General features: G+C 53.6%; 6 protein-coding genes across 6 annotated transcripts; 4 read left to right on the top strand and 2 right to left on the bottom strand.

Annotated features, from left to right (window-relative positions):
• Nucleotides 1–1,997: 1,997 nt before the first annotated feature.
• ColSpa_08951 (FAD-dependent monooxygenase apdD) lies at nt 1,998–3,656 on the top strand (the record flags this gene model as incomplete). Its single annotated transcript, XM_049275163.1, has 1 exon — nt 1,998–3,656. The coding sequence occupies one exon, from the start codon at nt 1,998–2,000 to the stop codon at nt 3,654–3,656; it is 1,659 nt and encodes a 552-aa protein (XP_049131120.1).
• Nucleotides 3,657–5,392: 1,736 nt separating this feature from the next.
• Nucleotides 5,393–9,272, top strand: ColSpa_08950 (multidrug resistance protein CDR1; the record flags this gene model as incomplete). The annotated part of the gene is made up of 2 exons (XM_049275162.1): nt 5,393–8,836; nt 8,916–9,272. 2 exons carry the CDS (start codon nt 5,393–5,395, stop codon nt 9,270–9,272), a joined length of 3,801 nt encoding a protein of 1,266 aa, XP_049131119.1.
• A 53-nt stretch (nt 9,273–9,325) lies between these two features.
• Nucleotides 9,326–10,660, top strand: ColSpa_08949 (ZEB2-regulated ABC transporter 1; the record flags this gene model as incomplete). The annotated part of the gene is made up of 1 exon (XM_049275161.1): nt 9,326–10,660. The coding sequence occupies one exon, from the start codon at nt 9,326–9,328 to the stop codon at nt 10,658–10,660; it is 1,335 nt and encodes a 444-aa protein (XP_049131118.1).
• Nucleotides 10,661–11,247: 587 nt separating this feature from the next.
• ColSpa_08948 (O-methyltransferase gedA) lies at nt 11,248–12,612 on the bottom strand (the record flags this gene model as incomplete). The annotated part of the gene is made up of 1 exon (XM_049275160.1): nt 11,248–12,612. One exon carries the CDS (start codon nt 12,610–12,612, stop codon nt 11,248–11,250), a length of 1,365 nt encoding a protein of 454 aa, XP_049131117.1.
• A 1,328-nt stretch (nt 12,613–13,940) lies between these two features.
• ColSpa_08947 (indole prenyltransferase tdiB) lies at nt 13,941–15,179 on the top strand (the record flags this gene model as incomplete). The annotated part of the gene is made up of 1 exon (XM_049275159.1): nt 13,941–15,179. One exon carries the CDS (start codon nt 13,941–13,943, stop codon nt 15,177–15,179), a length of 1,239 nt encoding a protein of 412 aa, XP_049131116.1.
• A 534-nt stretch (nt 15,180–15,713) lies between these two features.
• Nucleotides 15,714–17,336, bottom strand: ColSpa_08946 (averantin hydroxylase; the record flags this gene model as incomplete). Its single annotated transcript, XM_049275158.1, has 2 exons — nt 15,714–15,882; nt 15,946–17,336. The coding sequence occupies 2 exons, from the start codon at nt 17,334–17,336 to the stop codon at nt 15,714–15,716; spliced, it is 1,560 nt and encodes a 519-aa protein (XP_049131115.1).
• Nucleotides 17,337–17,956: the final 620 nt, after the last annotated feature.

Genomic DNA, 17,956 nt, shown 5'->3' with positions numbered 1-17,956 from the left:
GCGGTCAGCTGCTGCGCTACATCCGGAGCTTTAAGGCGAGCTTTGCCGACAGTGACGGGGGTATAAACTCCTTCTGGGTCTTTATCGATATCATGATCGCAGGATTCATCAAGGTTTTTAAGACGAACATGCTGTATCCTGGTGCAATGCTGGGAAGAAACGAAATGGATCCTACTTTGGAACCTCTTCTCTGGCCTCAAGGAGCCGAAACAACCGACGACCTCCCTTTCTACCTGCAACTGGAATATTTTATGTCATAAACTTCCGACCTTCAATTAACTCGTCAGGATCTTGTTACGGATCCCTTTCTTAGGGGCAGGTGGTAACTATATATGGAAGGAAGGAAGGGAGTGAATCGCTGAATGACTGACAAAGCAACGCGACCGTCTGGCATTTTGAGGTAACGCCTTGACATTACTGGTGTTCTTATAACCATCGGCTTCGAGATCTAAACTGTACGTGCCAATCTCAGCACGCTTTGTATAGTGACAGCCGTGAAATATAGAGTTCAGTCGTTAGGATGCGCACTTTGCGGATGGCCCTTTGAAACTCGATTGAGGCGTTGATTTCTCCTATGGCTGCGCCTGATCGATTCCCTGCCATAGTGCTCATCCATAGAAAGGGTCAGAAACGAGACAACCGCAATATCTTGTCAGAGCCCCAGCTAAACAAAAGCATGTCACATATTAAAGATTAATTATACCTAAAGAGCGTTTGTTATAACTACGTGGAATAAATTCAAAAGGTTTGAAGAGCACCTTGGGGACTATATCCTTAGTCTCAGGTGCAGCTTGACCATAAGTCGGCTAGAGGAAAACATTCAAACTCGACTACGGTTAAGGGTATGTATTATTCTGGAGTTTTTGTCAAGCTAATTGATTCACGCGCAGGAACCCAGCATTAATCCAAGGGCTACTAATTGCTTGGAACGTTATAGCAATCCAGAGGCGACTTAGAGTGCAACAACTAGTTTCCAACTAAGGTATCTAAGTAAGAACAAAAACACTAATCACAGAGTCTCATTTGACCATAAGGAATAATGTCCAAACTAAAGTTGATCATACTGTTGAATTCCTACCGGCTAGGATTTGGTAGCAAAACAAGCAAAAGACAACGGCACATGTATTAAACATCAAGCGAAAGGCAGACCGGCAGGTTAAGGGGATTTCTTAGAAACACATAGGCTTAATACTTACAACAAGGATATCCTATTAATCAACAAACTTTGACACGTGCCAACCAGCCCAGAACTCGCCGTTATGACACCCTCATCTGCTAGCTTACCTTTTGTCGGGTGCCAAACGCACGTGCCATCGGATATCGCGTATCTGGCTGGCGAAGTCCGTCCTAGGTATGTATCTAGCTTTGGCCTAGATTGCCTTACTTTTTCGTCTGGGTTGTGTTGCTGCATTACCCGCTTCAACAAAATCCGTCCCAAATATGTATCCGTCATTTGCCCGGACTACCCCACTTTGGCCTAGGTTAGATTGCGCATTGTCTGCTTTGACGACATTACCTACATATTTCAATAACAATTGGGTCATCCCGATTACGTGGAGCGCACACCTGCATCATATTTACTAGGTTGGAGCTTAAATTGACGACCTAGTCCAGTCGTTCTTTTCGGGCTTCCGCGGATGAACTGACTGTGCGCCCGGATCTCCCGGCTTGGATTATCTTTTAGGGTCGGCTGTTTATTATGTTGGCAAGTACATTTTTCTGTTTAACCGCTTTGCCACTTCCGACTGCTTGTTCCCTGCTCACACGTTTTAGTACTTCAACTACATCGGCCTTGGACTCGAGGCTTTTCAAAGTTGTCAATCATTAAAAATCAGCTGTTGGTTGTCTTGCGTAAGTAAGTAGCTGGGTGTAGGTTTTGAATAAATACACCGGGGGTGCAAGTTTCATTGGGTACCTAGCCTTACACAGTTCCTCGTCCTTATCCTAGAGGGCAACCCGGATTTGTGCTATCGGCCCACTCACACCAACGCAAAAGAATGGAAAAGACGGATGTCGTCATTGTAGGCGCAGGACCTGTTGGCCTGTTCACGGCCTACCTCCTCGCTCACCAGAAGATAAAGTGTGTCGTCTTGGAGAGGCGCAATGGCGTAGCAAAGCACCCCAAAGCCCACACCATCAACGCGAGGACACTCGAGATCTTCCGCCAGGCCGACTTGGATGTTGCCTACATCCGGCAAAATGCAGCCACAGCCAAAGATGCCGGATCGGTGCGTCTCTTTTATGGTCTGGCCGATGCCGAGATTGGCTGCTTCCCCTACGAACGCCAGGACGACGAGGTGCGCAGCCTGGCCGCCGAACCCTTGGTGAACTGGCCGCAGACAGAGCTAGAGCACCTGCTCGAGAAGGCAGTGGCCGAGACAGAGCTCGCCCAAATCAGAAGGGGGTGGCAGTTCGATGCAGTCGACATCACGGAGACGAAGGAAGCTGGCTGCGTCGTCTCGTGCAGTCCTACTGGGCGAGGCGACGACGCCAACAGATACAGCATTCAGGCCGATTTTGTCATTGGCGCCGACGGAGTCAACTCGACTGTGCGGGACAAGACAGCCGGCATCGAATTCAAATCCATGGGACCCGGCCATGCTTACCAGTCGATTGTCTGTAAAGCCAGCCTGCGCTCCGCGCTTCCACCAGGTCGTGAGGCCATGCTTTACTTTTGCTTCCACCCCGAGCATCCCAGCGAGTTCATCGCAAACAATCTCGATACCTCCTTCGTCCACGTCACGCCCTTAATGGACCCCGCGTCATCTGGCGGACAACGCAAGACACCACCAGTGGAGGCTTGCCTCCCAGGTCTGCAGTACTCGGAGGTTCTTCGCACCATCTGGGAGACGACCCCGCGGGTGGCGTCCTCGTATAGCGACGCGAAGCATCGCGTGTTTCTTGTGGGAGATGCTGCCCACAGCTTGCCGCCCCAAGGTGGACTGGGTCTCAACACGGGCATCGCCGATGCACACAACCTAGTGTGGAAGCTGGCTGCCATCATCCAGGGAAAAGGCACCCCGAACCTTCTCGCCAGTTTCACCCGTGAGCGCAAACCCGTCGCACTCGCAAGTCTCGAGTACTCTAAGGCCAGCGAAGCGGCTTTCTACTCTGTCAGTACCACTCTGGGAGGCCTCGCCGTTCGGTACCAAGAAGCGAGGGCACAAGCACCGGATCTCGCCATAGATGCATTCCTCCAACAACCCGCCATTTCCGCAGCGGCAGCGGGAGCTGTCACGGAGGCGAGCAAGAACTTTGATTCGCTAGCCCTCCAGCTCGGATTCATCTACGACGACCCATCCTGCACTCGAGGCCTTCTTGACAACCCGACTATATACATCCCACGAGCGTGTCCTGGAGCAAGGCTGCCACACGGGACCATCGGTGATGGGCTGTCTCTCTTAGACCTCGTGCCATACGATCGATTCACCTTGCTGCATTACGCCAATCCCGTGTTCGCATCCTGCGACTGGGCTATCAATGTGGCAAGCCTTGGTCTGCCCGAAGCTTGGTATGACGTTGTCCCGGAAATCAAGGGGGGGAAAGGGATTATTGTGAGACCGGACCACCACGTGCTGCTGCATGTGGATAGCCAGGGCCAGGCGGACGATGCGGTCACGGACTACCTGGATCAAGGGAAAGTGTGCGCAAGATAGGACGGTTACTTCATTAGTGCTATACGAGTTTGCTTGTCGACAGTTTCCCTTGCTAGAAGAGTCCTTTCCAGCCCCGTACCTCTTCTTTCCTTCACATTCATATTCCGGGCAGATTCAAATAGAGTTTATTGCGCGTTGATGCCAGCTACACTTGAGCCACGGAGCTGACTTTATCATTCCGTGAAACGTCAAGTCTATTTTGTATGGGACATGAATCGCTCCTTGTCTTGTTCGTCTGTGGACTCTCCCATGCCATCAATCATATTTTAGTTTGGCATCAGCCCAGCTTGCACGAGACACAGTTTGGTCCATTCTTCGGGACTTTCCCTGGCCCAACATGGTCGCGTCTTAGTGAGAGACTAGTAAGAGCCATTTCATGCTAAATCATCATATTCTGCAAAACTTGTTGAATGGCTAGAAGACCGAAGAAGTTGATTCAATTTGAAGCAGGCTACTATCATATTTACTACCTAAGTACTCATAGAGTGGATGAGTTAGTGTAGCAACATGAAACCTGCCTTTTGGCCAGTGCAATTCTCACCGGACAATTGCTCTTGATCTACAGGTATAAATTTACAGATTTACACGCATTTGTTGTCGGCCACTTCTATCTGAACCCCCAGATATCCCTACTTATCTTTGCCGCATTGCCTCATACGTTTCTGCTCTCTCAATGTTCTGCAAACGAGACTCATTACTACTTTGTTTGCTGTCCTGAGTCTGGTCGGAGATACTGTCGACACTAAGATAGTTCAAGATAAAAAATACAGTGGTTGCGATCATAGTTACTGTTGCGTTACAAGCCATGATGCAAAATGCCTCTTACGGTTTATGTTATATTCCACCTTATGGGCTATATACGGGGTTACTCAGGTGAAGACCTGATCATATACCCTAGTAACCCCTACTCCTTGCATATTTACTGTGCAATTCAGAGTTGAACGCAGTAAGGGTGGGTTGTTTGAGCTTTTTGACATGTGTTGTTGGTAGCATTCGGTTCGGATTTGAGTGTGAAAAGTGTTGCTTTAGCTTTTGCGTACTCTCTAGTGCTAGGGATTTATGTAATGAGATTAGAGCTGTCTATGGCTCGGGTTCAATGTGCAAACTTGCGGAATTACCCATTGTTCAGACGGGAGGCAAGAAGAGAGGTCTAGGCGCCCCCCTTCATTCTATGTCAAAGCCGTGCTAAGAACGAAAGTTTATGCGCGTTATACTTTCATTCTTTTCGTTGGGGTGCCGGGGCAGTCTTTTGACAGACGGGGCCGGAGGTTCTATTTGAGTAATCGCCTCCACTGTCTCCGGTCGCTATACGTCATGGCGACATATGGGCACTTAAACTTCAGCCAACTCTTTTTCTTGCCATTTCAGGGTTGAATTCATCTCACCCCGATGCTGAGCATTAGGGAGGGGGCTTCGACTCGAGTTTTCCTGCCTTTCACTTTACTATTAACAGATCCCATGTGATAGGTCGGACTGACATGCGCTTCAGCATTAAACTACAAATATATAATGTTAGATAGCAGCAGGCATTGAAACATCTTGATCAAGGCGTGGTATCTGGGTCTTGAATTGATCTTGTGCCATTCCACATACTGAAGTTCAAAACTGCATCTCAACTGAAGCTTCGTTTTTGTTTTTCCAGTTCAAATAATTCGGAGAGCAGTATTTGAGCCAAGTGAACTGTTTCCCTGACTGGTATCAGCACCTTAACTCACCTGCAGTCTTGGTCAACAACCATGGCTGCCACACTCTCCACGAACAAGAACGTAGAGAGCGGGCGGCCGGTATTACGGAGCAGGCCGACATCCGCTCAACAACCCCAACCACAGCCGGCGCCCCCACCCAGATCTTCGCGCCGGTCTCGCCCTCGCTCCTCTCTCGTTAGTTTTCCGGGCGTTCCCAGCGGTCAACGACCAAAATCTGTGCACATTTCTGCAGACGAGTACAAGGCCATCACCGACCTCGTCGAGCTCGCCAAGGACTTTCTCGAGAAGCAACAAACCGGCGATGTCTCGGCCTCGTCTACCCAAAGCGGCTCTCTCGACGTCTCGAAGCCTCCTAAGCAGGACGGGCCTCTTGACCCCTTTGGCGCCAACTTCGACGCCCGTGAGTGGGCCAAGTCCTTCTACCGCCTCCGCTCCGACAGCTGTGAGGTGCGCAAGGCGGGGGTGGCGTTTCGCAATCTGAGGATCTCGGGCTATGGGTCTGACACGGCGTTCCAGAAGACGGTGGGCAACGCGTGGTGGCTCAAGGCTGTGGCCACTGTGGGCGGGTTGTTGCGCATGAAACGTCAACAGGTTCGCATCCTGCACGACCTCGAGGGGGCGGTGAACGATGGCGAGATGCTGTGTGTGCTAGGTCCGCCAGGCAGCGGGTGTTCGACCTTCCTGCGGACGATCGCTGGGGACACGCAAGGTACGCACGTAGCAGAGAATGCATATCTCAACTACCGCGGCGTGAGTGCCGACGAGATGAAGCGCTATTTCAGGGGTGACGCCGTCTACATCGCTGAGGAGGACGTGCATTTCCCGGTACTCTCGGTGGCGGACACGCTTTTCTTCGCCGCGCGGGCGAGAGCACCCAAAACCCGGCCCGGGGGGCTCACGACGGACGAGTACGCGCGGCGCGTTCGTGATGTGACCATGGCCATGCTGGGGATCCAGCACACGATGCAGACCCCTGTCGGCGGCACTGACGGCGATACGGTGCGCGGCGTGTCGGGCGGCGAGCGGAAGCGCGTGAGCATTGCCGAGGCGGCGCTGAGCTTTGCGCCGATCCAGTGCTGGGACAACAGTACGCGTGGGCTCGACAGCGCCACGACAGTCGACTTTTGCAGGACCCTACGCGTCCAGAGCGACATAATGGGCATGGCGAGTGCGGTGGCCATCTATCAGGCCCCGCAAGAGGCCTATGAGCTGTTTGACAAGGTCCTGGTCCTCTACGAAGGACGACAAATCTATTTTGGCAAGACGGCGCAAGCCAAGAGATACTTCCAGCGACTGGGCTTCATCTGTCCGCGGAACCAGACGACGCCGGATTTCCTGACGTCCATGACCAGCCCAGTCGAGCGTGAGGGCGTCATCAAGCCCGGCTACGAGGCAAAAGTCCCGCATACCCCCGACGAGTTTGCGGAGGCGTGGCGGACGAGCAGCAACCGCCGTCAGCTGAGCCAGGAATTGGACGCCTATGACGGATCCTTCGGCCTGAGCGGCTCGCGCACTCACTATGCCGACTTCCTAGCCAGCAAGAAAAGCGATCAGTCGTCCCTGCAGCGGTGGAAGTCACCCTACACCATCTCGTACCCGCGGCAGGTCCAGCTGTGCCTATGGCGCGCGTTTGCGCTGCTCAAGGCGGCGCCACAGATGACGGTGACAATGCTCGTCATCAACCTGTTTCAGACGCTCATCGTGGCCAGCGTCTTCTTCCGGCTGCCCGACACGGCAGAGTCCATGAAGGCGCGTAGCACGCTCCTTTTCACTACCACGCTGGTCAACGCCTTTGGGTGCGTGCTCGAGGTGTCGGCCTTGTATGCCAAGCGCGCCATCGTTGAGAAGCATGTGCGGTATGCCCTGTATCACGCCTCGTCCGAGGCCATTGCGGACTTGGTCATGAGCTTACCGTACAAGCTGCTCAACGCCATCACGGTCAACACCATCTTCTACTGGATGTGCAACATGCGCACGGAAGCTGGGGCCTTTTTAACTTTCGTGCTGGTCCAGTTCGCCATGACGCTCGCCGTAAGCTTGCTTTTCCGGCTCGTCGCTTCTGTGACAAAGAGCCACACAGCGGCCATGGCACCGTCGACCATAGTAATGCTTGCGCTGGCGCTGTATACAGGATTCGCGGTCCCACCTATGTATTACAAACCGTATGCCGCATGGATTGCCACGCTCAGCCCTGTGGCATATGGGTTCGAGGCCCTCATGGTCAATGAATTTGGCGGCGGGCGTAGATTTCCTTGTACGGCCTTTGTTCCGTCAGGCCCAGCCTATAATGCGACCATGATCGCACAGACGCGTGTATGTGCCGCGCAAGGGGGTGTCGCGGGCACAACGTTCATCGATGGGAGCGCATACATCACCGGTGCGTTTGGGTATTTGGACAACCATCGGTGGCGGAACGTCGGTGTAATTTTTGCATTTGCGGCGGCGTACTTTTTGCTGCACCTCATCGCCACGGAGCTGGTGAGCAGCGAGAAGAGCAAAGGGGAGATGCTTGTTTTCCCTAGGGGAAAAGTCCCGATACGGCGGGCAAGAGATGTGGAGGACCATATCACCAAGGGAAGGACAGAGGCACCGAGCACGAGCACACCCATGGCTTCCTTACCCGTCACGCCTGTCGCACCCGTCTTTACGAAAGGCGGACATTGGGAGAGTGAAATTACGGGCACGTATACTGATGGGGGTTCCCCGACTACAACGGGGAGTGGAAAGGTGTCCTATACTGCCAGGACGAGCCCGCCAGCCAAGTCCTGGAACTGGCCGCAGGAGCGAGACAGGTTCGAAGATCGTAGCGGCGGCAATAACGATGGTGAGTTGGGTATTGACCGCCAGACGGCCATCTTTCACTGGAGCAACGTCTGCTACGAGGTCAAGGTCAAGAAGAATGAGACGAAGCGCATCCTGGATGGTGTGGACGGGTGGTGTAAGCCGGGGACGCTCACTGCGCTTATGGGCGTCTCCGGCGCTGGCAAAACCACCCTCCTAGACGCCCTCGCCTCGCGCCTGTCCACCGGCGTGGTGACGGGAGAGATGCTGGTTGACGGGGCCCCACGCGATGCCTCTTTCCAGCAGAAAACGGGCTACGTCAAGCAGCAAGACCAGCACCTGGTCACTTCAACAGTGCGTGAGGCTCTCACTTTCAGTGCTGTGCTCCGCCAGCCAGCCAGGTTTTCGCACAAGCAGAAGATTGCATATGTTGATAAGGTCATTGACATCCTTGGCATGGAGGAATATGCCGACGCGGTGGTCGGCGTGCCCGGGGAGGGTCTGAATGTGGAACAGCGTAAGAGACTGACAATTGGTGTTGAGCTGGCTGCACGTCCTGCGCTACTACTATTTTTGGACGAGCCCACCTCAGGCTTGGATTCGCAGACGAGCTTGTCAATTTGCAATTTGCTCGAGACGTTGAGGCAGAATGGTCAGGCTATACTGTGCACAATTCACCAGCCGTCGGCGGTCGTAAGTTATTTCCCACCCAGGCCCTCTCCTTTCCCCTTCTGCTATTACACCGCTAACATTGCATGCGATCAACCACCAGCTCTTTGAGCGGTTCGATAGACTTCTTCTCCTTGCTCGCGGCGGACGCACAGTCTACTTTGGCCAGATTGGACGCAACGCCAATGTCCTAGTCGACTATTTCATTCGCAATGGCGGGCCGCGACCCAAAAAGGGGCAGAACCCAGCTGAGTACATCCTCGAACAAGTCCGCGCAAGCGGGGAAAAGACCATGGACTGGCCCGACATATGGCGGCAGAGCACCGAGTACGACGAAGTCAAGGCCCACTTGACCCGACTGAAAGAAGAAGCGGGGAGGGGGCAACGCACAACACACCCAACGCAACAGCAGCAGGACCCCCCTTTGCAGCCCCCTTTCCAATCCAGCTTTCCGAGGTGACGAAGCGTGTAGCCCAACACTACTGGCGCACCCCGAGTTATATCTACGCAAAGATGCTGTTGACTTTCGGCTCGGCCCTCTTTATCGGCCTCTCGCTGCTCAACCTGCCTAACACGCAGACAGGCATCACGATCCAGACCATCGCCATCTTCATGTTCCTCACGACGCACCTCAACCTGCTGCAGCAGATTGTACCGGTCTTCGTAGCCCAGCGCACACTTTATGAGGGTCGCGAGCAGCCCTCGCGGACGTACTCGTGGGCCGCATTTATGGGAGGTCAAATGGCTGTCGAAATGGCCTACAACGCGCTGATGGCCCCGCCGGCGTTCCTGGCATGGTACTATCTCGTTGGGCTGTACCGCAACGCAGCAGAAACAAACGACACTGCCTCGCGCGGAGGGTTGGCGTTTCTGTTTATGCTTGTTTTCTTCCTGCAGGCCAGCACGTTTTCGCACATGATCGGGGCCGTCTTCGACCTCGCCGACCAGGCCGCCGGTATTGGCAACCTTCTATTTGTCATGATGTTTATCTTCAACGGGATCCTTGCTACGCCGCCCAGCTTCTGGGTGTGGGTGTACCGTGTCAACCCGTTCACGTACCTCGTCGAGGGGCTGTTGGGAACAGGGCTCGCGAATGCGAGCATCCACTGCGCGGAGAACGAGTTTCTGCACATAAACCCGCCGCCCGGGCAGACGTGCGGTCAGTACTTGCAGCCCTATATCGCGCAAGCGGGTGGGTACCTTGCTGATCCGGCCGCCGCCGGAAATTGCAGTTTCTGCACGACGAGTAACACAAACGAGGTATTGGCTGGGGTGCACGTCGAGTTCGGCAATCGCTGGCGCGACTTGGGAATCCTGTCCGCGTACGTCTTCTTCAATGCCGTGGCGGCTTTTGCTTTGTACTGGATCCGTGTGCCCAAGCCCAAGAAAGACAAACATGTTACATCACCACCTTCTAAAAAACTATCAGGCCAAGATAGCAGCAGCACAAAGCCTCCTGCAGAGTCCTGGGACCGTCTGTCGGTGGAAGAAGGGCAGGTCGATGCCGATGAGGGCTCGTCAAATCTTCTGTATGACGAGGAGAAACGCTCGGACAAGTCTTTGAGCGGCCACACCTTGAAGGCCACGCGGGTAAGGAAACTGTCGGGATCGCTTCGGTCGTCTGTCAGCGGCGGTATACAGGTGCTTGGTAGCAGTGGCAAGAGGTACTGGGATGACGACGAGGACAACGTTGACGATATACACACACTTGACAATGAAGCACAAGAGAATGAGGAAGGGGGAAGTGGGTTGGAGGATTTGAGTGAGGGCGAAGAAGGGGATCAGGACATACCTATAGGCTACTTCTCGATGCAAAGGCCACCCGCGACTCCTCAATACTGGATTTGATGATAAAGGATCATTATGGTTGATTCCAGTTAAACTTGTAGAAAATGCAGAACTTAATCACAAATGGTTTATAAATTATGCACCCTTCTACATCTACTCAATAGTCCACATCTTATTAATCCCATGGGCTTGTTATTACTTAAGGTGTTTGGCTCTAGCCCTTGTGAAGGAAGCAAGATATGATTTGATTTTCACTATAGTGAATTTGTTTATCATGGGTATTGAGATGTGACACTTGCAGAGTAGTCCTGCGGAACTGATACCACGATCGTGCAACAGCGTATAATTATGTCGGGACATTACCCTGCAGCTATGCCAAACTGCAGTTTGCAAAGATTCGATTAACACTAGTTAATTGGAATGGAATTCTAGGAGTTCAGTCGTGTGCTTGTACCTGTCGGAGTCTAGTATATAGTTTTTGGGCTTTCTCCGCCCTGGGGGTGAATTTGGGACATACTTTTAGAAGTGTGACTGTGGGAAACTTAGACTTGGACCTGTCGACATGCAGATGGATGTTTATGCGACCAGAAGAAAAGAAACTTATTCAACAGTCTAGTAATTTGCTTGAGTGCTCTCACTCATAGCATCTACACATGATTCTTTAACCGACACTCAATCACATTCCCTAGGCCTCGGCAAATCCACACCTTGACAATCTTCAAGCCAGCCGCCTCAACGACATTGCTTACGTCATGGACAGTCCGCTGACGACCATTTGGGCTGACGGTCAAGATAAATCCTGAGATAAGCCCCATGGCCTGGAACTCGCCATAGTTCTTCAGCAACGGGGACGGCGCGTTGGGTAACAGGGCGTCGCCACACGTCGGGTGCATGATGTATTCGCCGATCAGCAGGCGCGACTTTCCGGGCGTCATGGCGTTCTTGATGTGCGTGAACATCTTGATCAAGTCGTCGTCCTGCCAGTCCACGATGACTGACCGGAACCAGTACACATCGGCACCCTTGACAGGATTCTCGTTGAAGAAATCATGCGCGGTGAGCTTGACCGCACCCGTGGCCAACGCCTGCGGGTCCGTCTTTTGCCAGTGGGCGGTGGCGTGCTCTATCATGCCGGGCTGGTCCTGAACGATGCCGACAAAATCGTTCTGGCGGTCGGGGAAGTTGGTCCGCAAGGCCTGGATGGAGCTGCCGATTCCGCCTCCGACGTCGACAATCACGGCACCATTCTGGAGTGTGGATTCCCACGGGTACCCCCCCACGTCGGTCAGCCCGTGTAGGTACTCGCCTAGCGAGGCGAGGTAAAAATCGAAGCAGTCGCGCCACTCGGGATGCGCGTTCAAAAACTCAAACTGGCCCATGCCCTTGCCGATGCTCTTGGCGAAAGCTGAGTCTCGTGATGCGTAGCTAGCGCAGAGGACCGGATCTTTGAGGAGGCTTGGGAGCACGTCGGCTGTGGGGAAGAGAAAGGAGGCGTAGCGCACCGAGTTGGCGAGGCGCTCGTCGGTCGCAAGGGCGGTTGACGCCTCGTCATTAGCAAAGACGTCGAGGGCCGTCTCGGCGAAAATGTGGTGTGCGCACAGAGTTCGCATCACGAGGCCTAGCTTGCGCGTGTCGACGATGCCCGTCTTTGCGGCGAGGGCGTCAAGACACATGGGCCCATTGGTTGCCAGCAGCTGAGGGATCTCCCACTCGACAGCCATGTGCAGCGCCCGTGACACAAAATAGTTGTGCGCCAGGTGTCCAACGCGCCACTGAGGCGTGAACACAGCCGCATCGAGGGAAGCTGTAGCGGCGATGACGCGCTTGCGGGCCTCCTCCGTCTTGGGATCTTTCGGAATGCGAACGTCTGTATGGTCTGCTGTGTCTCCGTTGCTAGCCGTGGACTTGGAAGACGAGGAGGAGGAGAGTTCAGCGATAAGGTCGTTGATTGAGGTAGTTAGTATGTCCAGGAGGGAACGCAGGTGAGTGATTTGGTGTTCTGCGGTAGCCATGTTGATTGATGATTACAAATTGTTGTTTCTTGCTTGGTTACCGAGGTGATGGACTGGATGGATGTTGAAGAGTGTAACAAGTTCGGAGAAACAGAGTGCATCATTCTTATGGCACTCCGTGTGAACTGTTTTCCGAGGTCGCCGAGCCTCGGGCCTCATGTATGAACACCAGCGGAGGTCCCGGTTTCGGGTGATGTAGTTGCAAGTGTCTTTAACCGAGGAGTTGTGATGGTACAGATGAGTAAGTTCATCGTGTCTCGTATTCGCCACTGCTTGTAGTCTTAGATACTATCGTAGAGAACGTAATGATGTTCTCAGCAGGGGACATAGGCGGGATTCCCGGGTTCGAGTGATGTAATGGCAGGTGGCTTTGAGGCTTGGATGCGAAAGAGGATGTGTGATAGAGGTGAGTGAGTTCATAGTGTTTCGTGTTCGTGCTCGGAGTTACTATAGAGATGGCGTCCATGAAAAGCCCGAATGGAAAGTCTACCATGTTACAAAGTATTCTTACAATTTCAAGAATACCCGTGCCCTAACCGTGCCCATTATGCCATGGCGCTATCGGCATCGTCAGGCTTCTGCATCTTGAGATAAGGAGGACGACATATTGCTCCTGAGCTAGCTGACAGAGCCTCGCGAGCAAACTACCTCTTTCGGTCAGGCTAGGGCGTTCAGTAGGTGATAACCAACGGCGGAGGGGTCACTTACCAAAGGTCTAAAATGAATACTCTTGGAATTCCCCGCTCTGCATGACGTTATGTTGAAGCTTTCGCATTAGCTTAGGGCCCGTGAACCATTGAAGTTTACAAGGGCCTCCCCAAACCTTAGTTATCCCACCAGTTCGCCGAGAAGTTCCCAGCAGAACACTACCTTCCCTGTTTTTACCGCATGAAAAATGTATTTTAGACTTCGAGCCCAGTCCTGTCATGCCCTGCTCTTGGGACGAGAGGAATAACGTCACATCAAGCCTTCTTTCACATGTCAAGAACAGTCTTGTCCCCTTGGCCTTGACCTCAAGTGCCCACACGTGCCTGATCAGTTTGGGTTAGGCTAATTTGGGTGACACCCGCAGTTTGCGTACTTGCTTTCCGGAAATTCCTTAGCTTCTGAAGAGTATTGCGTTATTGGTAATGACCCAGTGGGAGTCCTAAAGAGGGAACTCATTGCGAACTTTGGCATTCAATCCATAGATGCTCAAAGCAGTGACCTAGGTAAACTCCACAGATTGACCTCGGGTCAAGTTAGATCTCCAAAACAGAAAAAGCAACCATCAAAACGGAAACAGACAACACGGGTACGTGTATCAGCCCGTCAGCCAGGAGATCACTATGGACACCAACAACCTCAACATGGAAAATCATCATTCAACCACCGTTCTTCATGCCAATGGGACCACGGAGAAAAACATCTACAATGAAGTCGACCCTTCCACTTCGTGCAAAGGAGGTCCTCTCGTCTCTTCATGGCTCCCCACCGTCCACAACACCCTCTCCTCACTCCTACGCTGGACGGGCTCCTACCCAGTCCACATTCAGGACTCCCATCTCACTTTTGTGCGCGAGGCCGTGGTTCCCCGACTTAAGCAGCCGCCTGCCGCGGCTGACAGGCTGCAATACATTCTGACACACAACCACTCGCCGTACGAAGTAAGCATTGCATTTGCGTCTCGCAAAACGGCCAAAGTGCGGTTTACGGTGCAGCCGCTAGTGGACCTCGATCCTGTGGGTGATGACCCCTTGGGACAGAAGGGGCTGCGCGAGAAGCTGGAGGATCTGGCGTCAGCTTGCGGTGCGGATCGTACCTGGCTGGATGCTTTTGTCGATTCAGTCTTCCTTACTGCCGAAGAGGAGGCGGGCTTGGTGGAAAAGGAGATGAATGTTGGTGGTTCTGTTAGTTCGCTGCCGCGGCAGATCTGCTATGCCGGATTCGATCTCGAATCCGACGCGGACGAGAATGGGAAAGCGGCCATCGGCATGAAGGCCTACCTGTTCCCTCAGCTTCAAGCTCTCGCAACAGGCCGCGAGCTGGTGGATATCACAGAGTCCGTCGTGACGCGACTTGCTGAGGGTGACAGCGGGATGTTGGCCGCCTGGGGATTGCTCAAAACGTTTCTCGACTCCCATAGCGAGGACAACATCAACATATACTTCCTCGCCATTGACTGCCTGGCGCCCCACATGGCGCCTCGCTTCAAGGTATACACCCACACACACGCTAACTCGCTCGCCTCGGCCCGTCACGTCCTCACCCTGGGTGGCCGTCTTTCCCCTTCTTCCGCCAACTTTCTACCACAAGTCTGGCCCCTGCTTATGGACATGGAAGACGTTCCCCAAGCCATCATGGACGGCCTGGAAAAGCCGCTCAGTGAGCCGGACAGCAAGTACTGCGGGCTCTGCTTCGCCTTCGAGATGGTGCCGGGCAAGGCAGTCCCGCAAGTCAAGATGTACGTGCCCATGTGGCAGTATGCGCGTGACGACTCCGCAGTTGTGGAACGCTACGGGCGCATACTCCAGATGCAGGGGATGGGGGATTGCGACTTTGGAGCTGCTGTCCAAGACGCCTTGTGAGTAATGTCCTTGCTGTGAGAGTCTTTTTAGGCTCATGAACGCCCGTAAATGCTGACTCACAATTTTTTTGAACCGAAAAAGCGAGAACGAGAGAGAGACGGGTCTGCATACCATGGCATCAATTTCCTTTTCTGAAAAGGGTGTAGGGCTTAGCGCCTACTTCGGGCCAAGGTTTTGGGAGTAAGCTTCATTGGCCGATTTTGCAAGAATATATTCAACCGGTACATTACCGTTATGAAATCATCGAATGAATAAAACCGTTTAGCTAGTGATATGAGCCCAGGAAACTATTAAATACCTTTCAATCTTATATATGCGGTCCACTTTGTTGTGGTTTCCTCACTTACACGAGACCATCCGTAAGGCTGAGCTGTTCCGGGGGACTGAGCTGTTTGTTTAAGAAGGCTGATTACGGGAAACTCATATAATAAATAACGTATTTTCAATACTTCAAATTGGAAGATTATTCAATATGCGAGTTTGGATCTACAGAACTGTTTCGCATAACATTTTCTGCCTTTTACAGCCTGAGTTTCAAATGACCTTTTCAACTTGGCGACGCACCAGCGTTACCCAAAGCGGGTGCTTGTCCCAGATCCCGTAACTGTTCTGGTCTAACCAGTCAAAGCTGGGGTCGGCCAACTCAATGTTGAAATGGTACAACAGGCTGGCCATTATGAGTCTCATCTCGGGGTACGCAAGGCTGCGTGGAAGCTGGTCAGTAACCACCACTGTGGACACAGATGGAGAAGACACCATTACTCACTTCTTGCCAATACAGTCTCTCGGTCCCGCCGAAAATACCTTGACGCACTCTCTCCGATCCCCAGCATACTTGGCAGGCCGGTCGCTGTCGTCCAGCCACCGCTCCGGCACGAATTCCTCAGGATCGACAAAGTTATCCGGGTGATGCGCAACTGCGTACAGCGGGATATCGACGCGCGTGCCGGCCGGCACGTAGCGCCCGCAGACGACACGGCCCCCGCGGGGCACTATGCGCGGCATGGGCGTCGGTGCGGGCGGGTACAGGCGCATGGCCTCCTCGATGCACGCGTTGAGGTACGGCAATTTGCGCAGGCAGGTGAAAGTCATGTCCGCCTGCGGGTCATTAATGGCGGCGTCGATCTCAGCGCGCAGCATGGCCATCTTGGCCGGATGCTTGAGCAGCAGGTACGTCAGAGCCGACGTGGCGGCTGTAGTGGTCTCGGTGCCGCCGATCATGAACGTTGCGGCGTTAGAGTACATTTCAGCCCGCGTGATGCCTGGTTGCTTCTCGCTGCCGCTTTTCTGCATGATCATTGACCAAAGGTCGCTGCCCGAGTTGTCACCGCGGTCCAGGCGTTTGTCGACACGGTCCATCGAGAAGCGGTTGTGCTGGGCGCGGCGCTTGCCACTGCCGCCCCAGACGTATTCAAGAAGCAGCGGCCCCAGGGGCGGGTGCCACCCCATCATGGCCATGCCGAGCGTGACCGTCTTGATGGTCGAGTACGTGTCGCGGACCCACTGGCGCGCCGACTGGTCGCTCTCGAGCATGCCGAGCGGCTCGCCGTACATGAGGTCGCTCATGATGTCAAAGGCCAGATAGCTCAGCCAGGTCATGAGGTCGACTCGGCCATGGGAAGAAGCAGGTTCCGCATTCTCGTCGGCCAGCTTGCACATCAAGTTGCGGACATGTCCCTGCACGAGGCTCTCCTGCTTCAGCACGGCACGATCGGAAAAGGCATGCGAGAAGATGCGCCGCTGCCGCTGGTGGTTGGCGTCGTCGGCGCGCACGATGCCTTTCTCGGGCGCCGCCATGTCTGGCCCCAGCCCGACAAAATCCTTTGGCATGTCGCCTCCACCGCCAGCCTTGGCATAGATGTCGTGCCATGCATCAGGGTGGCTGTAGCTCAGCTCACTAGGGCCGATGCGCACAATGTGGCCGTACTTTTTGTGGAGGAGCAATGGCCAGCTATGATTGGACCCATCGGCGCGGTGCCGCAGCGACGTGATGGTGGTGATGCGTGCGAGAAGCGGGCCTGGGTATCCCGCCAGGGGATGGAGGGTCGCGTAGTAGATGGTGCGTAGCACAAAAACTCCGAGGATGGCCAGGCCGAGGCTCCAGAGGAGGTCCGGCAACTTGGGTACGTGAACATTGGAAGGTATGTCTAGAATCATGATGTCCTTGTTGATCGGCCCTGGACCGAGCTATGAGTTGTTTTCTCACTTTGACTTTCCTTCGTTCCTGTTCCTGTAAGTAGTAGTTATCCTCCGTACAACAAGACGAATACGAGGAGAGACAACGGGAAGAGACTGTCGTCACTGTCCTGGCTTCTCACAATGAAAGGCGTCAGTGACAATTTAACCTAATTCGGCTTGAGTTGCAAGTGCGAACCCAACCTTGCGAAAGCGAGGATCTCAGAATAGAGTTTTCTCGCAACTAATAAACGATAGTACGTGAGACGACCGGACTCCGAAGCTGAGAGTGCCGAGAGTGCCATGGTTCACGGGGTCCGACGGAGGCCTTTGACGTAGCTTGCAGGGCTGACAGCTGTACGAGCAGAGCCTTCTGGTCTTCTTCCAAAGTAGACCACGGGCTCTGGGAACTTTCTCTCGTAATTTCCTAAACTAGAAACTCACAGTCAAAGTTTGGACGAATGGCTTTACTTTACCAAACGTGACGTGCTATCGCTCGGATGACGTGCATTCTGCAGAACGATATGTGCTCCTAGCAGAGAGCATCTGCCGTGCACGGACATATCTATCCTGCACACCTAAACTGGTTAGGAATTTAGGTA

This window comes from Colletotrichum spaethianum (assembly GCF_022836535.1).
Source record: "Colletotrichum spaethianum MAFF 239500 DNA, contig25, whole genome shotgun sequence".
In the NCBI taxonomy this organism is placed as follows: Eukaryota; Fungi; Ascomycota; class Sordariomycetes; order Glomerellales; family Glomerellaceae; genus Colletotrichum; species Colletotrichum spaethianum.
The sequence above is the reverse complement of the archived record's forward strand: the minus strand, read 5'-3'. Positions and strand labels throughout refer to the sequence as shown.